Genomic DNA, 21427 nt, shown 5'->3' on the forward strand with positions numbered 1-21427 from the left:
GCATTTCTACCCACTGTACTATCCTCAAGTATATCATAAGGCCCCACTTTAAGCAAAGGGATATTATAATACTTTGACTTCTAGAGAAGAATCAGGTTATTGCTCACAGATAAGCAATTTTAAGCTGCCACCATAAAAGCTTTTTTGCTTCTTTTCTACTTAAAGTTCTGATCAAAAGAGAAAAGCCAAATGAACACAAAAACAAAATCAGTCAGAGAATTCAAAATTTAGGTGAACTTAGATCAATACCCATTTCCACCTCAAAAATCAAATCACTGTGCCTGAAATTAAAACTTGGACAATCTACCAAACCACATTCCCCAGAGAGCGAGAAGGCGATTTTAATGATTATGGCCTGCGCCTGCCCTGGTTCCACTTTCTTCTTTTCCGTTCTGTGTTTGGTATCTTAGAATAAATTCCAATTTATCTCACAAAATTACTCCCAGGTATACGGTTATTGATGTATTTTAAGGAAAAACAACCCTATGATTTAATTTTCCGGAGACACAGAATGTCCCGAGAATGTCCACCCTCCCCGCCCCGCCCCCAACACCCGTCACCCCGCACAGCCCTCGGGGTGTTTCTAGATTGGACCGGCTTCGAGCAAAGCGGAGCTGACGAGAATCGGGAACCGGGAGCCCAGGAGGGGCCGCTGCTGGGAGAGGGTCCCGGGCAAGGAGGGGGTTTGGGGGAAGGAGGAGGAGGAAGAGGGAGGCCGCCGGCGAGGGGGAACGAGGGGCGCGCAGCCAAGCGGGCGGGCCGCTCTGGGGCAGAGGCGTGGGGAGAGCCGGAGGGTTCCTTCAGGGGGGTAAAACCGGGTGAGGGGCGACGAAGAGGCAAGGTGCAGGAGGCGGGGTGGGGGGGGGGGTCCGCGGCTGTGAGGGAAAGACAGCGAGCGCCAAGGGCAAGGACGCCAAGGGCTTCCTCCACAAACGACTCCTCAGACTTCAAGGCCGCCTGTTCAGAGAGGGAAACTGAGGCCAGAGAGGTGCCCACAGGCGCCCGTTCCTCTCTGCAAGGGCTAGGAGCGGCGGGTCGCGCCTCCAGCCTGAGAGGCTGAGCTCTGAGCCTCCAGCTGAGGGCGGCTGCGATCCTCCCTCAGGCGCGGTCCGCCGGTCTCGCGCCTCTGAGGAGCTGGCGGGGCGCGTGTGGGGATGTGGGTGGCCGCCGCCCCCATCACTTAGCTCGCCTTCAGTCCCCGGCTCCCGCCCAGTCCCTCAGGCTGCGCCCTACTTTCGGCGCCGGGTGTGAGGAGAGGCGTGCCCGAGCAGGGGCTGGAGGACGAGTCGCCGGGGTCCCGGCGTCGAGTCAGAAGCGCCTCGCTCCCAGTGCTGCCAGGCGTCAGGGCTGCGCGGCTGTGCGATGGGCGGGGCTGCAAGGGACGGGGCGGGGCTGCAAGGGACGGGGCGGGGCACTTGACCAGGGATGAGAGGGCGAGGGGCGGGGCGGGGTGGCAGATATGGGGCGGAGAGAGGGGCGGGGCAGTAGGGCAGGGGCGGGGAGCTCCAGTCCTGGCTGGGAGCCTCCTTCGTGGTGTTTGAGCTGACAGAGCTCTAACCTGGGATCCCCTTAAGCGGGGCGGCGGGGGCGGGGCGGGGCGCTAAAGAAGGGATGATGCGAGCTCGAGGGGGCGGGCCCTACAGAACAATTGTGAAAGGTGGTGTGACCACGCCTGGGCTCTGGATCCCTAGGATGGACCCTGCTCTCTTCCCCTGAGAGGTCCCTGGAGAAATTATTTAATCACTTAAAACTCAGGTTTTCTCATCTGTGAAGTGGAAGTGATGCTAATAAAAGTACATGCGCCGTAGGTATTGTCAGAGATAAATGAGACGAAGCATGTCAAGAACCCGGCAATAATAAATGCTCAAGAAACATCAGCTATTATTACTGTCATTATTAAAAAGATCAATCACATTGACCCACCCTTTAGGGACAGCATTTATTTTCCTGCCTGGGAACATCACAGCTTTCAATAGCCAAAGACAATTCCTAGAACCTAATAAAAAATCATTCCACAGAATAAGGATCCAAGGCTGGTTTCCTCCCTTGAGATTCATAGTAAGTACTAATAAACCCTGGAAAAACAAGGGCATCCAATATATAGGTTATTGATAACGTCCCAGGCTCCTCCTGATAGATTGTCTCATTTACTCATGTTAAATAACACCTATGCAACCAAGTACACTAAAAAAAAAAAAAAGTCTAATTGGCTTTATTAAACGATTCATGAATCAGGCAGCACCCCATCTAGGAAGTAGGAAAAGTACAAAGTAGGTTTTTATGGAAGAGCAGTGCGGCATGAGAGTCAGTAAAAGACAAGGTTTGTTTCAGGCAAGATTGCTTTCACTTAGGGGCAAGGGCAAGGGATCTTACTGTGCAGATTAACTCATCTTTTCTGGTGGGATGGAGAGGGTTCCTGAGGCGCCTCAAGTGTACCCATCAGAAAATTCCTGACTGACCAGTTAAGACTACATTTCCTGGAGAGGTTGAAACTGCACTTGGCTCATTTAGTCCCAATTTAGGCACTCAGCCTAAGTGATATAATTTGGGGCCTGGGTTTTCCTTTTTATTTTATTATTTATTTATTTATTTATTTATTTATTTGAGAGAGAGACAGAGCGAGTACAAGCAGAAAGAAAGGCAGAGGGAGACAAGGAAGCAGGATCCCTACTGAGCAGGGAGCCCAATGCAGGGATTGATCCCAGGACCTGTAGATCATAACCTGAGCCACCAAGGTGCCCCTATTTTTTTTTAAATTTGATTTATTTATTTGACAGAGAGAAAGAGAGAGCAGAAACAGGGGGAGTGTCAGAAGGAGAAGCAGACTCTTCATTAGGAACAGGGAGCCTGTTGCAGGGCTCGATTCCAGTGTCCTGGGATCATGACCTGAGCCGAAGGCAGACCCCCCACCCAACTGAGCCACCCAGGCGCCCCTGTGGTTTTCAGTACTCTTCAACCTCACAAGGTAGCTGCTAGTTTTCCCCATTCTGCAATAAGGAGATGACCCAAAGATGAGATGTGACCTGTCCTGGATCACGGAGCTGGGAATGGTAGAGACAGGATTCTAACTCAAGTCTAGCTCCCATTTTCCTACCTCAGGGTGGTGTCACAGCAACCATTCAAAAGAATATCTGGGAGACAACCTTGGTGCCCACCTCACCTCTACTTAATGTCAGTCCATCAGCAAGCCCACCCCTCACCTTCACACTACCACTTCTCACCACCTCTACCCAGCCCACCCTCATCTAAGCCACTCCCTCCTGGAGAAGGTCCCCCAGCCTCCTCAGCAGTGTCCCTCATGTTACTTGCCTCCCTTAAGCCCACTGTCCACACTGAAGCCAGAGCAGGCTTTGAACAATATAAATCACATCACATTATACCCTGTCTTCCTCCCTTAAAGCCCTCTATGTTTTCCTGCTGCTCTTAGAATAAAATCCAAACTCCCTCCTAAAAACTGCAGGGTCCTGCATAGTTTTCCCCTTATTATTCTCTCTCCATTTCATGCAGGTGGTTTTATCTTGACAATAGTCAATTTTCAAGTTTAGGGCCCTTGTGCTTGCATGGGTCCCTCCAGGGCCCTGGATAAAACATAGCAATGTGTTCATCTGGGTGTATGTTTTTGTAAACATTGCAGAAGTAAGATATTTAACTGCAATCTTTTTAAGGTTGATGTCTCCTTCCACCACCAGCTTTCCACCCATCCCAGCACCTTGGTAGCAGTAGGGTACCTGATGGATGTAGCTGTTAACCTTAAAAATATAAACAGCCAGTTATTTTACCCGCCAAAGAATGAATAAGCAGCGGAAGAACTGTAGGCATGTCCTGGGAACAACTGAGGGGCATGCTTTTTTAAGGAGAAAGGGGGTAAGTTGGAAAGGCTGTTATGACCTAAACTGGGAGTTTGAGATATGGTGGCTTTTTATTGGCTGAGCTGTCGCTGGAGGGATAAGGAATATGTCTCTTCCTCCACCTGGAAGAGTAGAGTAGTATCCATGTCCAAGGTCAAGTCTGGCTCTTCCTGCTGGAACTGTAACTGACTTGAGTAGTGGGGTGTGAGAACTTCCCCTGCCAAAACTTCCCCACTCCATTTTAGTGAGGTTCCCTGTTATTAATTTTCACACAGCTAAGGCAGAGTTGAGTTAGGCATACATTTAATTTTGGCTCATAGATGTTTTGGACTGAATGGTTGCATCCCCCCAAAATTCATATGCTGAATTCCTAACCCCGGATGTGATGGTATTAGGTGGTGGGGCTTTGGGAGGTGATGAAGCCATGAGGGTGGAGTCCTCATGAATGAGATTAGTGTCCTTATAAAAGAGACCCTGCCAAGCTCTCTCACCCCTTCCACTAAGTGGGGACACAAAGAGAAGAGGTGTCTGGGAACCAGGAAGCAGGGTCTCACCAGTCGTGGAATGTGTTAGCACCTGAATCTTGGACTTCCCAGCCTCTAGAAGTGTCAGTGGTAGTCTTATAGCAGCAGCCCCAAAAGACCAAGATAAGAGGGATCCATTTATACTGTTCACAGTTGTTTTCCTCTATAGTAAGGTCACTGCCATCCATCTCAGTGTGGGAAATCTTCCAGGAGTACTCCTACTGGCCACTGTTGACTCATCCCGTACTGTGACACAAAGGTGCAAGCCATACGTCATATTTGGGGCCCAGCATCAAGAGTAAGTACATCGTGGGTGGAAAATAAGATTTGAAACATACAGAGCCAGAAGCTATTCTATGAATAATGCTCACAGTCATCAGACATATTAAACTATAAGCAGAGGATTTGGTTCTGAGCAAAGCCTAGTTAAAGCAAACGTCCTTGCCCGTCAGAAATATACTGGGCAGGCAGTATAGGCAATTAAAAATGCACTATATGTTTTTTCCTCCTTTCTAATAGGAATTGCACAAACTAGAAATATAGGACTCCTGGGTTTATAGGCCATGCGGCAAACTTGTGGCAGGATTACAAACAGTTAGTACATCTGTGTGGGAAGTCGGATGTTTCGTGACCTCATCGCACTGTGTCATGTCTTTCTTAGCGCTTCTGCCCTAGCAATGTCTGGTGCTTACTGATAAAATGGCCTGCAGATCATAGCAAAAGTAATGATTCGTTAAGATGAATGGGTACATTTCAAATCAAAGTAAAACATAGACCTGGATTATTAATAGTCTAGTTAATTTAAAGGAGTGAATTAGAAAATTCATTGGGAAAAGATTAAAATTTCTCCCTCGTGGGGCACCTGGGTGGCTCAGTGGGTTAAGCCTCTGCCTTTGGCTTGGGTCATGATCTCAGGGTCCTGGGATAGAGTCCCTCATCGGGGCTCTCTGCTCTGTGGGGAGACTACTTCCCCCCTTTCTCTCCGCCTGCTGCTCTGCCTACTTGTGCTTTCTCTCTCTGTGAAATAAATAAAATCTTTAAAAAAATAAAATAAAATTTCTCCCTTATTTGACATGAAATACTGACAGGATAAAAAGTTCATCTTTTGGGGGTTGATTCTGACCATCTGGTCAAGGTGGTGTCAACTCAAGAAAGAGTACTTACCATTGGTCCCTACTGTGCATAAGACTCACAGCTCAGACATAAAAGAAATTTAGAAGTTTTCCCAAATTTGACAATATTCTGAAAACTTTACATGGCATTAAGCTTTACAACTTAAAGAAAATTGCTTAAACTAGCCACAAAAAATTTAATCTCGTAAAGGCCTAATTATCTTCCTTTTCTAGAAAGACAACAAAATCATTGTTTTATGACTAAATAATCAAAGAATACACAGCAAAAAATGCAGAGAAAAATTATTATAGAACTATACGATGGAGCTGATTATTAAAAATAATATTCAATGTCTCTAAAATGTATGATGTTTGTGATAGTGGTCAATTTTATAAGCTGTAATTTGTTATTTCTTCTTTTAAATATTCCCTTTCTAGCCTAGTTCTGTATTTAGGACTTGTATTCTGTTTCTTTAAGAAAAGAATACCCTAGATTTTAAAAGCTTCAGGCCTCCATAAAACCTGGTCCTGTCCCTGTTCAACATGCTTCCCCTTGCTTCCTGTCCTTGGCCATATTGGATTCCCTCTGCGCCCACCGCTTAGAAAAGTGCCTGACACATAGTAATATCAGAAAAATATCTGTAGATGAATGAATGACTCAGAAACTGGAATGCTAGAATGTTAAGTATGTGAAAATGTACATTTTGTCTGTTTGATTCATTACTACATTCCCACATCCAGAATATTGCCTGGCTTACAGCAAGTGCACAATTCAAATTTAAAAAACTGAATCCAGTCCTATTCAACTGCAGATAACGCTTATTTCCATTGCCTCCAATTATTCCCAGTTTACAAAGCACTTTCTCAAGATCCTCTCCACAGCTTGGAGAGGTGTCATTTTCATTTTAGAGTTAAGGTTAAATGGGGGATCAGAGGAGAGATTACTTGCCCATGGTCACTCAGTCCGTGGCAGAGCTGAAATTCAAACCCAGAGCTCGAGGACCAGAAAACTTTATCCTCCGTGGTGCTACCAGTAAGATGTCCCACACCAGGAAAGCAAGTATTGAAGAAACCAGTCCTACACCCCAGAACAGGCAGGTTCTGGAGGAATTACTCTGTATGAACACCAGGTGGCGCCCGTGCACAGAGTAGTTACCCCAGTCTGCCAGTCTGGGAAGGAGTGCAAAACGTGTCAAAAATCAAACTTTGAACCGCTGGTTTAATTTGCTCTCGACTGTCCTGCATTTGCTTCCTTGGTTATTGCTCTTTGGTCCTTGGTAGAAAAACCTGATATTTTCCTCCTGAGTGGGGGAAACCTCAGTTCTCCACACCTCCTATATGTTTCTCCTTTATTTATACATAGAACACTTCTGGCATTTATGGTCACGAAAGCTGTGGTTCTCTGCCCACCCCTCTCCCTCCAGCTCCCAGCGATTCTCTGTGATACCAGTTGGATGCCCTAGAATTTAACTCAGTTTTGACACTATCTACCTGGAGATCCCACCGCTGAAGGGCTCAGACCCACAGACTTCTCCTCCCCATTTCAGATATCCTTAGAACTTCTGTCTGGTTTGGCTACAGATTGGAGAATCTCATGATCCCCTCCCTGGTTCAGTTAATTTCAAAGAATGGCTCACAGAAGTCAGGAAATGCTCACTTACCTTTACCAGCTAATTAAAGGATGCAGATGATGAGCCAGAGGAAGAGATACATAGGATGAGGTCTGGGAGGGTCCCCAGCACAGAAGCTTCTGTTCCTGTGGCACCGGAGTATGTCACACTCTGGTGCATGGATGTGTTCACCAATCTCGAAGTTCCCTCAACCCCCTAATATTGGGATTTCATGGAGGCTTCCTTACATAGGCACTATCAATTATAAGCTCCATTTCCAGTCCCCGTCCCCTCTGGAGGATGGGAGTGGGGCACTGAAAATTCCAAGCTTTGTATTCATGGCTTTGTCTTTTTGGTGACTGGCCCCCATCCAGGAGCCAGTCACCCAGGAGCCGACCAGAGTCGCCTCATTAGAGCCAAAGATGCCTCTAGTGCTCTTATCACATTGGAATTTACAAGGGATTTTAGATGCTCTGTGTCAGGGATGGGGTCAAAGACAAATATTGGAATAAGAGATACTCCTAGAGCTCTTATCCCTTAAGAGATTACAAGGGACTGAGAAGCTCTCTACCAGGAACCAGGGGCACAGATCAATACATATTTTCCATTATCTCACAGAGCCTCCGTTTTCTCCTCTGTCAAATGGGAATATTAATATGTGGTCCCTAGCCAGGTGATATGTTTTGGTGTCTGTGCATAGTAGATAGTAAGCATGTGTCCTCCTTCTGACAGGGCCCAAGGCACTCCCCAGCCATACAGAGTTCTTCTTAGCCCTACATATTGGCCAGAACATGATTTCCAGAAGGGATAGGAGGGAAATTCACTTTCGTTGATCACCTACAGTGGTAGCTGAAAAGTGACCCTCACACCTTCGTCCCTGGCATTTGTGAATGTTACTTTACATGGGTAAAAGAAGCGGGGGTTGGGAGACATATGTCTTCAGAGATGTGATAGAGTTAAGGATCTTGAGATAAGATTATCCTGGATTATTCTGGTGGGCTCTAGAGGCACTCATATATCCTCCTGTCAGAGGAAGGCAGAGGGAGAGTTCTCACACAGAGGAGAGGACCACGGGAAGACAGAGCAGAGATGGGAGTGATGTGGCTTCAAGCAGGTCACCAGGAGGGCTGGTGGCCACCAGAAGCTAAGAGAGGCCAGGAACACACTCTTTTCTAGGGTGTCTGGAGGGAATAGAGGTCTGGTTGACACCTTGATTCTGGCCCACTGACACTGAAGGGCTCAGTGACACAGGAGCAGCACTGGGGCCTGCGGGTCTGAGGCAGGACAGGCAGGGGAAGGGCAGGACTCCACCTAAGATCTGGGGCTCAAGAGATGCTGGGGACACAGAGCAGGTACCTGGCTGAGGACACCAGATTCTGGGTCAGCTTCCTAACCATGGTGATTCCACAGGGGTTGTCCTAGGTGTCTGAGTTCCCCTCCCACACACAGTCCCTCTTGTCCAAGGGCAGGAAGATGGAGTACCTGAGCCTGATGTTTCTGTCTCCTCTCTCCTAGGGCAGCCCTCCCTCAACTGTTGATCAGAAGAGCCCGTCACCCCATGCATAAAAGCTCTGCTCGGGCAAGAGATACATCCACCTAGACATGCTGACCTTGACTCATTGTGTTGTCCTGGTCAACTTCGCTCCACTAAACCTCAGTTCCTTCATCCATAAAATGGAGATGTAATATCACTCTTGCCAAGCCATCGAGTGGGTTGAGTGCAATAAGATCTTTATAGTATTTCAGTATTAGGGGGAGTGAATACCAATGAAAATGAGTAGCTTACGTGGCATGTACACAGCCCTTATTAGATAGCAGGCACCATGGTAAAAGTTCGATTTTACCAACTCATTTGTTCCTCACTACAACCTCAGGAAGTAGGAAATACTATTATTCCCATTCTACAGATGGTGAAACTGAGGTACAGAGAGTCTAACAACTTGCCCAAGGGCACATAATTAGTGACTGGGATTTGAACAGAAGCAGTGAGGCTCCAGGCTCCAGACTCATTTAAAAATGGTAGCTGTTATTTTTTTTAAGGTTTATTTAATTATGAAAGAGAGTGTGTGTGTACATGGGGCAGGGAGAGAGGCCTAGGGAGAGAGAGAAATCTCAAGCAGGCTTCATGCCCAGCACAGAGCTTGAGGTGGGGCTTAATCTCACGACCCAGAGATCATGACCTGAGCTGAAATGAAGAGTTGAACGCTTAACTGATGGAGCCACCCGGCTGCTCCAAATGGTAGCTGTTATTAATTATAATAGCTGAAATTTATGTGCCAAGGTCATGTTAATGCATTTCATTTGCTCAGTAGCCCATCAGGTAAATGTTATTATCCCCACTTGATCGAGGAGTAAACTGAGGCAAGAAAAGTGATTTGCTTAAAGTCACAGACCTAGTAAGTAGCAGACCTGGGATTCAAAGCCAGGCAGCCTGGTATCAAAGCCCTCGCTCTTAATCCCTACATCATATCACTGTGTACAGATGATAAATGAGAAAGGTGGGTAGGGAAGAATAAACCTACCCTACACTAACAAACTACAATATGTCCAGGTGTCAAAATTTGAGCAGATCCATCAGATTCCCTCTGTAAGGACTTTGATGTAGAGATGTAGCAGGAGGGCAAATCTTTTCGCTGTCACAGTGGAGACTGAAATGATGCAGAAGGAAGACCAGAAAGTAAACCCCAGGAGGCATAGTCACGGGAAGCGGAAGGCACAAGGTAGAACCAGGATATAGCCTTGGTTCTCAGACTTGCGCTGGGTGGTGGAGCAGCAGGTAGGGGCATGCAGACTCCGTCCCCAGGCCCCCACTCAGCAGCTCAGACTCAGCAGGCCAGGAGGGCACCCAGGTGTCAGCATTTCGAACCCGTGCCCAAGGAGCTTCTGATGAGAGACCAATGAGGACTGGCTCTGACAGGGTGGACAGCTGATCTGTGGAGAGAGAATGGACGTGCGTCTGGGGTGGAGGGGCGAGGGGGCGATCCCCATATACTCCCTACCAGTCCCAGCCTTTTGCTGGGACAGACCACATGACCAAGTCTAGCCACTGGGCTGTGGGCAGAAGGGACATCTATCCCTTCTTGGCTGATGCGTCAAAGAGCCAGTGACTGACTCTCCAGGTGTATCTCACCTGCTGTGACATCCCTTGACATCCTGGATGGTGGCTGGGTCCCTGAGCCAGAGCACATTCCCCAACCTGCCTGCACACGTGGTGTGAGCAAGAAGTGGACACTGAGATGCCAGGGTCTATCATAGCAGCAGAGCTGAGCCCACCTGTCAGTACCACGTTATGGCACTGGAAAGCTGGGGACAACAGAGTGAACTCTTGTAGACCCAGGTATATCCTCCACTGCCAAGAGTTTTTGCTCCTGGACGGTAAGGACATTCTCCCTCTCCTATCATGCTGCCTGTCTTTACTGCAAGCCCCGCCTCAGTTAGTGCCTGGTCCTTGCAGTCCATGCTCCTCTAGAAAGATCTCTGGCCCTTCTGGTGTGCTGGTTTTAAATCATGACTGCCAACTCTTTATGCCCTCTGCTCAAGAGGCGGAGTTGAATTCTCTTCCTCTTGAATATGAGCTAGTCTTAGTGCCTGACTTCTGCAAGGAATGCAGAGTGGTGACACACGGTGTGACTTCTGAAGCTGTGTCATAAAGGCCATAGAGCTACCTCCTGACTGCTTGGATGCTTGCTCCTGGCACCAGCCACCACTCTGTGAGGCCACGTGGAGGCGGCCCATGTAGATGTTCCAGCTGACAGCCGCATGTGAGGTCCCCGGCAACAGCCAGTAGCCACTGCCAGGCACACGAATAAGGGACAGTCACCATCTGACTGTATCCACCTGGGGGACCTGCGGCAAGGGCCACCAGCCAAGCCCCGCCAATCCCCAGAAATGTGGGCAATATGATCTACTATAATAAGGATGGGTTTTTGCAATAGTAAAATGATTGTCATTGTTTTAAGCTTGGGGACAGTCTGTGGCCCACGAGAACACAGGGCCCTGCATGGTGTCACACCAATCCCAGGTCTGGAAGCTGGCACTACACAAAAGTGAGCCTCTGATCATTTCTCATCAGTCATGGCGTAAGTCCTGAGCCGTCTGTCCTAACCTGCCCTGGCTATCACATCCTGAATGGTTCTTCCTTTTGCTCCTCATTTTTTAGCTTCCAACTTCGTCTTTTTTTTTTTTTTTCCACATCTCTGTCCCATCCTCTCCTCACTCTTGGATGTGAGGCTTGGGTGTATAGTCTTGTTCTGCTGCTTTAGCAGAGAAAATACTGGATTTCCCTTTCCGAAACCATGGCCCCAAGCTCCCTCTGGTGCTTACTGTCTGTTCTGAACATACGTGATTTCCAGCCCAGCCCTCTAAGAACCCATGCTGAAGGTGCCACTTCCACTCCAAGCCTCCATGCCCCACTAAGCTTGGGCTGAGTTTGCTCTGACTGAGCATCAGGAGCTGAACCTTGGTTCCAGATATGAGTTCTTGGAGAACAACAAATACCCTAGCAGAGGAGACAGGCTCAGGGGTCCCAGGTCTATCTTCCTAGATTGGTAGAGGGACACTTGGCAGGGGCTTTTGGTCTGGGGGCCCAGCTGTGGGAAGCTGGGAGGGGTGGTGGGTGCTGGTAGCTGACATTGGGCTTGGGCATGGCAGACCAGTATCCTTTGCTTTACATGGCCGGGCAGATATCTCACTCCACGATGGCTGCTAACAAGCTTGTCTGTCTGTAATAGTCACAGTTTTGCAAATCAGTACATAATCACACAACAGTAAGGACAAGTTACCATTTATTAGCCTTTCCAATGCCAAGTGCTGGGTCAAGTGATTTCTATGCATTTTTCATTTAATTTGTACAATCATCTCAGGAGGCAGATATTAGCTTCCCCCCCCCCAAATGAGATAACTGAGGCTCAGAGAGTTTGAGGGACTAATTGAAAAAAATAAATTGGGATGCCTTGGTGGCTCAATCAGTGAAGCGTCTGCCTTTTGCTCAGGTCATGATCTTGGGGTTCTGGGATCAAGTCTTTAATGGGACTCCTTGCTCAATGGGGAGCCTCTTCCTCTGCCTGCCACTCCCCCTGCTTGTGCTCACTCTCTGTTGCTCTCTCAAAAATAAATCAATAAAATCTTAACAAAAATAAGGTAAATAAATGGTGGAGCTGGAATGAGAATTCAGGGTGACAACCACGTTTATAATAAGAAGCATGCACGTTAAGATCACACTGTGATACCATTTTACACCCACTCTCTTGGCAACAATGAAGATTGATAACGCCAAGTGTTGGTGAGAATGTGGAGCAACAGGGACTCTGAGACACTGCTTTTGAGAGTGGGAGTGTCCCACTCTGGACAACAGGTTTCTTGTAAACTTGAGCATTCAACTACCTCCAGTTCAACCCTCCTTTACACGCCCTAGAGAAACTCATGTTCCTGTGCACCAAGGGACATAGACATTAGTGATTCCAACAACACTGGTAGGACTAGCCAGAGCTGTGTCAGTCAGAAACAGGCAGGAGACAGAAGCCACTTCAGTTATTTAAGGGAGAAAATTTAACGTAAAGAATTGTTGGGGTGCCTAGGTGGCTCAGTCAGTTAAGCATCCAACTCTTGGTTTTGGCTCAGGTCACCATCTCAAGGTGATGAGATTGAGCCCTGTGTCAAGCTCCACACTCAGAGGGGTCTGCTTGAGATTGTCTGCATTCCCCCCAACCCCACCACACACAGCTCCGCTCTTGCTCATATGTGCGCTCACTCTCAATAAAATAAAATAAAATAAAATAAAAATTTAAAAAAATTGCTAACTAGGTATAAAGTTGTTAACTAGGTGACTGAAGGGTTATAAAAAGAACTCGAAGATAGAATGAAGGTAGCGCCAGGGCTGAGGATAAAAAGAAAAGCAACTGAAATTATTAACACTTAGAAACAGTGGAGGAGCCCTGGGAAGTAAACTTCAGATATCTGAGAAGGGCACTCTCCTCAATTGGGGCTCATGTCTCGCCCGCCCGAGAAGGTCCAGATGTGGCAAAAACCAGGCTTTAAGGATGGAGGCTCAGACCATCTGGAGCTGGTGTCTCTGGCTTTGGAAGAAGGGCCCTTTGGGGCTGGGATCTAGAACCTTGAGAAGGGAAGAGCTGCTGTGAGAAGAAGCCCTCCTGGCTGGTGCTCCCAGGACCTGGGGCCCACAGCAGCAGCCAAGAACTGAGATGAAAAAGCAAGTTCTTTCTCTCTGCTCTAGCCCTGCGGTGTCCCTCTAGCCTCACCCTACTTGTTGGCAAAGACTCACAAAGTCTAATCCAGAGCAGCTGGTTAACACAGAAATGTGGTGTTTGGGGTCCCAGTCCCAGCATCACAGAACAGGTATTTTTTTTTAAGTATTTATTTTTAGCTGTGGTAAAACGTAGCATAAGGTCAATGTTACCTTTAGACACCAACTCCCCCATTGTCCCCTCCCTGAGCTCCTGGCCACCATGCTTCTACTCTCTGTTTCTATGGATCTGACTACTCCAGGTGCCTCATATAAATGGAATCGTACAATGTCCTTCCGTGACTGGCTCCTGGCACTTAGCATCATGTCTTCAAGGGTCACCCATGTTGTAGCACATGTCAGAATTTCCTTCCTTTTCAACAACCGACATTCCATTTCATGTATATACCATATTCTGTCTATCCACTCAGCTATTGATGGACAAATATTTTTTATATTATCAAATATTGTATTAAAATCCCAGGTTAATCTGACTATAAACATTGTACATATAACACTCCTCCCCCCTCTTTGCCCCTGTATACAATGGGTTTACTTTTTCAAAGCCATAAAAATGATATTCTAACAACGTGCAAGTGGATTTTCCAAAAACAAAAGTCCTACCAATAACTGGACCATCTTAACATGAGGCTTTTTAAATTTTCGGCTGTCTTACTTAAAGTCTCTCTTAGGCAGATAGAGTCTGTCAAAGTGATGAGGCCAGCATCTCACACAACTGAGAACAGACTGGGTCTGCGGTCGCAGAGCTGTTGCTGTCAATCCTGAGTGAGCAAAATGCCCTTTTCTTCAGCATTTCTCTTTGCATCTTTGAACATCCGGATTGTGTTCCTCCCGATTCTTTCGGTTGCACAGGAGGGAAACCCCTCTAAGTCAGCTTAAGCAAAACCTAATGTGTGTGTGGCGGAGGACGGCGGTCATGGGACTTACTGGTTTCTGTCACTGGAAAGAATACAGAAGTAACTCACAGAACTAGGGCCTGAAACCAGCACCTTCCTCTCTGCCCAGCTCTCCATGGCCCTCCCTCCACCTCTCTTTCCTTGCTACTGCGCTCAGGTCTTCTTCACCCGGCAAGTGCGTGTGGCCCTTGCAACTCCAGTGGCAAGAACATACAGAGCGGGATCCCAGAGAAGGATCCCAGAGAAGGGCTGTGATTGGCTCTGTTGAGTCGCATGGTTCCCGGTTAGGCCAATCATGTTGTTAGGGTGATCGCGAGTTATTATTGGCCAGGCCTGGTCACATGCCCATCTGTAGGGCCAGATTGGTAATGGGGTCTGTGGCTTTCAGACAGAGGAAAGGGGAGGCCTCCTGGGAAGACAGAAAGCAATTGCGGAGTCACTCTAATGAGGCGGGGGTCTGTTTTTCACCATAGTAACAGGAAACATCCTGGGCACACACTGAGTTCTTTCTTTGTTCTAATGATCACCTTGAGGGGATCGCTGTCCCGGTGCTGGCCAGAGGCCAGTGTTTGAGAAGCAAGTCAACATCTGATACCTTATTTGTGCCTCACCAAAAACCCGGAGGAGCAACAGAAGAGTTGAGTGACAGGTTTAGGAATACACCGTGGATTACCGCAGAGAAGAACCCAGAGCCCTGGCTCCCTGACTCCCACTGCAGTGCTCTCCCCCAGCAACATCACGAAGTTTGGACAAGTGGTGGGAAGGTTCAAGCCGGGGGGGTCAGGCCCGGCCAGTTAAGGGAGGGAGCTTCGTCTGCTTTCCACCCCTTGGAGGAGCTGGGCGAGCCTCTTGGTGGGGATGGGAGGATGACCCCTGGCTTCAGAGCCTGCTCGAGCTCTGACGGGGGACGTCCCTCCACTGGACCTGGAGTCCTCCCAGTGGGCACTCTCAGTGCGCAGCTCCTCCAGGACACTGTGAAGATGCCTCAGTGTGAGCAGGAGTCTCTGGTCTTGAACTTGCATCTCGGCCTAGGAGAGAGAATCAGCGTGAGGGGGCTGGGCGTTTCCCAGAAAGCTTATTCCCATCACTGTCTCATTGGAGACAGACCCACAGCCTCACAGAAGGCGTGTCCACCCAAGCCTCAGTTTCTTTATCTGCAAAGTGGAAAGCAAACTACTTACCTTTCAAGGCTCTTAGGAGGACTGAATGAGCCAGTCTATGTTTTAAAATATGAGATGCTCCAGGCGCCTGGGTGGCTCAGTACGCTGGGACTCAGACTCTTGATTTGGGTTCAGGTCATGATCTCAGGGTCATGGGATTGAGCCCTGTATCCTGCTCTATGCTCAGCATGCAGTCTGCTTGAGATTCTCTCTCTCCTTCCCTCTCCCTCTGCCCCCATACTCACACACTCTCTCTCAAATAAATAAATCTTTAAAATATGAGATGCTCAACTACAAGCCCTGTGATCATTTTCAGCATCATCAGCATCATCAAATGTTATTCTTATTTACACCCTCACTGTATGCTTTAATTCTCACTGCAACAAACAAATCGCTTTATAGGAATAAGGTGAAAGTGACTTCATATTTAAATAAAGTGGAGTGCACCCTACTGGCAGGCAGGAGCCCTTTGTAAATTATTAACGTATGTTAATATGTTATGTGAGCCTCAACATAAGGCCCAGGGAACCCTTGGATCCCAGAAAGATTTAGGGGTCCAGGGAGGTCAAAACGACTTTCATGACAATACTAAGATATTCTCTGCCCCTTTATACTTTTACGAGCCCTCAGTGGAATTTTCCAGAAGCTACATGATGTGTAATGTGGTATCTGATGGCATGCAGAAGCAGGTAGGAGAATCCAGCAGTTTTCTATCATAAAGAGTTTACCGTTGTTCTTTTTAAGTGCATTAAGTAAACACTAAAAATGTGTCCTTCTGTCCACATTGGTTGATATAACTCACATCATATGATGTTAAATCTTTTTTTTTTTCCAACTAAGTAATTCTCACACATGATCCAATATTGAGAAGCTACAAAAGGGCCTGTGAGGAAGTTTCCCCCACTCCCTCCAGCAACTCAGTCTGCTTCTCAGGGGCTCCTCTGGGAACAGTGTCCCTTCTGTCTGCCCGTCTTTCCAGAGGTAATTATTAACATTATTTTCCCACTAGAATAGCGTTTTATTTTCATGACAAACTAATTACTTCACAGGTGTGAAGATAAAGGCCATTTCCTACACGCCAGCAGAAGCTGGCCATCCAACAGAGTAGATGGAAGGAGGGAGAACCCCCCTCCCGAGAATGCTGGGGGCTCCCCAGGCTGCAATGAGTGTGGTAGCAGGGCCACCCCTTCCCAAATTCTTGGGAAAACATTAAGTCTGTGTTTTCTCACTTCTAGGGTTTTCCTCCCACACATTTTTATCTTTCAACCTTTAATGCCAGCTCTGGGTCCAGGCTCGTGAGAATGCACCCAGCAGGGAAGCAGTGGTAAGGGACGTGGGAGACTCCATGCCCTTGGAGTTGAAGGCCGTGAACCCTGAGCAAACTGGCTTCCCCAGGAGGCACGGTGTCCCATCTCACGGGGCGAGAGAGCTCTGGCTCAGTTTGCTCAAGTTCTGTACTGAAAGTTCTTTCCTGCCTCTGAATGAGTGCCACTGAGTCCATCAGACTGGTTTGTCTTGTCACAAGATGGTGGCAGTTCTCTCCCCTCTTTTAGATCCCACCAGGTCTTTGGGCTTCTATGTTCCCCATCTTATAAGGGAGGGGAGAACATCGGATTTTGGTCCATGGTAGTTCAGTGTTACCGATTTGTCCCTTCTCCTGCATAAAGTCACTGCCCAATATTGATCCTTCCCTGTTATTCAAATGGAGCCTCTTGGCTGGGCTTAGGTGCCCTTATGGAGTCAAGTAAATCCCATGTGATCGAGGATAAAACAGGCTCTTCTGGGCAGTGTACAAGCTGGCATCCGTAAGTGGAAACTCAAGACTCCCATCTCTTGGCATCATGTGGAGGGAGGTGCTTGAGCCTGGGAGCCTATGCCCTATGTGGGCTTCCCCCAGCACTGCCTTGTTTTCCCTCTTCACGTGGTGAAAGAGAGAGAGACTTATCAGGTGGATATTGGCCCTTTGGGTTCAGGCACCAAGCAGACTCAGCGTGGGAGCCCATTGTTTAGGGGAGCATGAGGGACACCCCTGTCCAGCCTCTGAATCCCTGTGGACTGTGAGAAGCTGTCCCTCCTGCTGAGGGAGTCCCCTGGTCCCATGAGAAGCCCTACTGGGTCAGCCCTACCCACTAGGTTGAGGATAGGACTGGGTCCCAGCTGGGTCACCTGGCAACCGAGAAAGGTTGTCTTTGGATAATCCCATGGGTCTCTCCCCTGACTGAGAGGCTGGCCTATTGGGATCCAAACCCTGGGTGTTTTTTGAGGTTCCCTGAACCACTTCTTTCTCTCTTTTGGCTGCTATCCCCATGCACTTTGGGGGGCATCCCTCTATTTTTGGACTTGGAGAAAATGGTACAAAGAGGGGCTTAAGGCTAGGCTTCTTGAGCAGTCCCCAAGGGACCAAGTAGCATAACCCAGAAATTCAGGAAAGTTAAGGCCTATGGGGTGGGTCTCTACCACAGGGAACAGAAGACAGGAGTGATCTGGGCAGGCAGAGTTCCTCTTCTTCCCTCTCCCCAGGGTGCAGCTCCCCTTCCATCCCTGCAGAGAAGCCTGTGGCCAGGAAAACCAGCTGCTGAAAGAGCGCCGGGTCTCTCGAGGCCCCTTGCAAAGTGGTGGCCTGCTTAGTGGCATGGTACGTGGCCTCACATGGCACCACCTTTTGCTGTCACTCCCTGTTTCCTCCCCTCTCACCATCTGGGCTGCCCCTCCAAATAAATCATTAGTACCCCAATCCTTGTGTGGGCATCTGCTTTCTAGAGGGTCTGGGCTAGGACAGTGGGTGTGCTCCATGTCGTCCTGGGCAATGGTGGTGATACCCCAAGCGGACACGAAGTGAATCACACCTGCCTCCTTCCCATACTAGTCTGCAGTGTTGGTCCTGTTGTCATCCCCATTGTATGGTAAGGAAACTGAGGCTCACAGAGGTAAGGTCACTGGCAGAGGCCACACAGCAGCAGAGCTGGGCGCACTCCCAGGACGTGGTGTGATTCCAAGGCCAGTCTGGCTGCCACTGCACCCAGAGCCGCCTCCTATGTAGGCCACGACCTACTTATCCCAGCCCCCAAGACAGCCATTGTGCGCCTTATGGCTGGTATCCCCGGGGTGGCAGGGTGGGGGCCGCAGGACCTACACCCTCGCTGCAGCCTCTGCCCCAGCCGGGGGGTCCGAAAAGGGAGGGTCCCAAGGAACCTGGGAAGATACGGGGTGGAGCAATCAGGTAAAAAGAAATGCAAAGCCTTACCAGCTCCTTTCTCAGCCACTCCAGGGTCTGCCCAAGACTTGCGGTTGGCTCTTCTGTTTTCATCTCAGTGTCCTTGGAGGAACTGTTGACGTTGACCTGCTGATGGGCCCGAGGGACCTTTGATTTATACAGTCTCCTACCTGCTTCCGGGAGGGAGCGGGGTCTGGCTAAGTCACTGAGGATGGAGTTAATGAGAGCAGGATGTGGCTTACGGTGGAAAAATGTGGGTTTGTTTTTTTTTTTTTTTTAAAAGGGCTTCAGTGCTTTGAACAGAATAAGGAGAGAGGGAGGGAGACCATTGGGGTATGGGCATCTCAGTGCCCAGCGGCTCCAGAATCCAAAGTCTGCTGCCAACAGGATCATAGTGATTGCAAAGCTTTCAGTGTTAATATTAATAATAAAATTAGTATATTAATAATAAAATTAATATAGCAATAATATAAATATTAATGGTGAATTAACAATTCCAAGAATAGGTGTCCCTTTCTGAAGGCTTAGTTTTCTTCCAGTGCTTTACCTATACGGGACCCCATTTGGGGCAGATACCGCATCTGTGTCCCTAATCCCCTCCCTCCTCCTCACCTCACCATAGAGTCACTTTCCAGGTCCCCTAATTTCTGGGGTGTCCTTGTGACCCATTTCTAGACAAGGAGATCAAAGCAGAAATTAGTTGTTAGACTTCAGGGAAACCCACCTTCCTGAGAAAAGGAAAAACGTCAATGAAGCTCTTCCTAAACTCTAACTTCCTTCTCCTTCCCTCAGCCTGGAATGTGAACATGATGCCTGGAGCTACAGTAATCATCTTGCAACCCTAAGACAAGGGCCAAAAAAACCTGCAGAGACATTAGAACAACTGAGTCACAGAATCAAGAGCATCTGCCTGTTTTGTGAGACAATAAAACCTCATTTTTAATTGGGCAAACACAGGCCGACAGACACACCATTTATTCTTCACAACATACTATGAAGCGGGTATTATTTTAGTTGTCTCTTTCAATAAACCGTTATAGAGTATCTATTAGGTGCCAAGTTCTGCTCTAGGCACGGATATGGCCCCAAATCGGAGAGACACATGTCCCTTTTTCCTGGAGGACATTGGAGTGGATGGAAACAAACAAACAATAATCAAATTAATATTATGATGGAAATAAATAGGATCTATTCCCACATAGGCTTTAAGATAATTTATTCTATCTACATGAGCTAGGAACCCCAAACTAAGAATTAACACGGTAATCCCAGACAGAGAGCTGAGGGGACCAGTAAAACCAACTCAACCCATTTTGGAGGGACCTGCCCTCAACCTAGGCTGCACAAGTGGTCCAGAGACAAAGCTCGTCTACAGAGGCATTCAGAATTCAGAATTACAAGGGAATCATGCACAATAAGTGAGAGTCAGCAGACACCATCAACAGCAGGGTTAGGCCCCTCTTTTCCCCACAACTTCAGATGAAGATAACAACAAAGTGTTTTGGAAAGAATTTAGTTCATAAAAGAAAGAATTAAAAAATAGAAGAGAAAAGTTTACTAAAAAGGCAGATTCAAAAAAGAACTAAACCGAATTCACAGAAGTAAAAATGAAAACAAATGTCTATAAATTAAAGAAAAAAAGAGCGTACCTTTAGAGTAGTCCCAGAGCTAGGGCAGTGGGTACAGGACCTAGGGAGGCAGACTAGTACTCGGTGGGAGGAAAGTGCTGTACAGAATTCTCCCCAGCAAGCACTCAGTGGAATGAGGAGGCACAGCCACCAGCTTGGAGACGGGAGCTGGGGCTCTTGGCAAGTCTGTGATCCACCAAGCAGGATAAGGGGTCCCTACAGGAAGCCAGGACACCTGGGATCTAACTCCAGCTCTACCAACCTTTCTATGTGAACTTGGGCCTCATCCTTTCCGTCTTAGGTAGGATGAGACTCAAAATAGTTACCAAACTGAGTTGTAAGAAATGTCACATTTCTTGAGCCCCTGGGAGGTTTACAGCCAGGGACGGATTCTGCCACATGCAGAGAAAATTTTGTGTGCAATTTCTCCTGGTTCCGAGGTCACTCTTTAGAATCAGAGAGGGTCCGAGAAACTCTCATCTGCCACCTGCATATGCCTCCTAACCAGAGGGGCCAGAAACCATTCCTTGCAGTCAAGTCACCAGGCTGTGTGTCACATGACCCTATAATTATAGGACAATTGTCTGGGTCAGAGGTGGTGTCCCAGTCTGAGGCAACCATCTGACAGGACAGTTTATGGGTATGAAACAGTGTGAAAGGACCTGTGTCCTGGGTGGTGACCAAATGACTCAATCAGATCTCCTCTCAGAGAAGGGGAATTTGCCAACAGATGAGGAGGTCAGACTGTCACAGAACACTGTGTGACAAAGCTCTCCAAAACTCCATACCTTCAAACAGCAAGTACTTCTTTTTGCGCTTGACTGAGATGGTCTGCAGATCAGCAGCTCTGAGCCTTCTCTGTGGGCCTCTGCTCCCCCTGGAATCACTGACCATGCTTTTCTCTTGGCAGTGACAAAGGATAAGAGAGCAGGTGGAATCATGCAACACTTAAGGCCTAGACTCAAGATGCCACACTGTCGCTTTGGTGTGCACCACTGGACAGAGAATCACATGGCGCAGCCCAAAGTGAAAGGGCAGGGACCCACACTCCACCTGCAAAGAGATCCTGCCAAGCATGTGGAGTCAGGGAGGAGTGGAGAAGTGGGAACCCCAATTCTAGACCAGGAAGGAAGGTAGGTGAGGAGGGGCCCTGGGTATGGAGGGGCCCGGGGG

General features: G+C 48.1%; 1 protein-coding gene across 1 annotated transcript; it reads right to left on the bottom strand.

Annotated features, from left to right (window-relative positions):
* Positions 1 to 13425: 13425 nt before the first annotated feature.
* On the bottom strand, positions 13426 to 18818 carry CUNH20orf202 (chromosome unknown C20orf202 homolog). The gene is made up of 2 exons (XM_013053159.2): positions 18657 to 18818; positions 13426 to 15280 (listed from the first exon to the last, which is right to left on the bottom strand). The coding sequence occupies exons 1-2, from the start codon at positions 18717 to 18719 to the stop codon at positions 15047 to 15049; spliced, it is 297 nt and encodes a 98-aa protein (XP_012908613.2). The 5' UTR covers positions 18720 to 18818; the 3' UTR covers positions 13426 to 15046.
* Between the last annotated feature and the right edge of the window lie 2609 nt (positions 18819 to 21427).

Source organism: Mustela putorius, unplaced genomic scaffold (genome assembly GCF_011764305.1).
Source record: "Mustela putorius furo isolate JIRA1106 unplaced genomic scaffold, ASM1176430v1.1 tig00000743_pilon_pilon_pilon, whole genome shotgun sequence".
NCBI classification, from domain to species: Eukaryota; Metazoa; Chordata; class Mammalia; order Carnivora; family Mustelidae; genus Mustela; species Mustela putorius.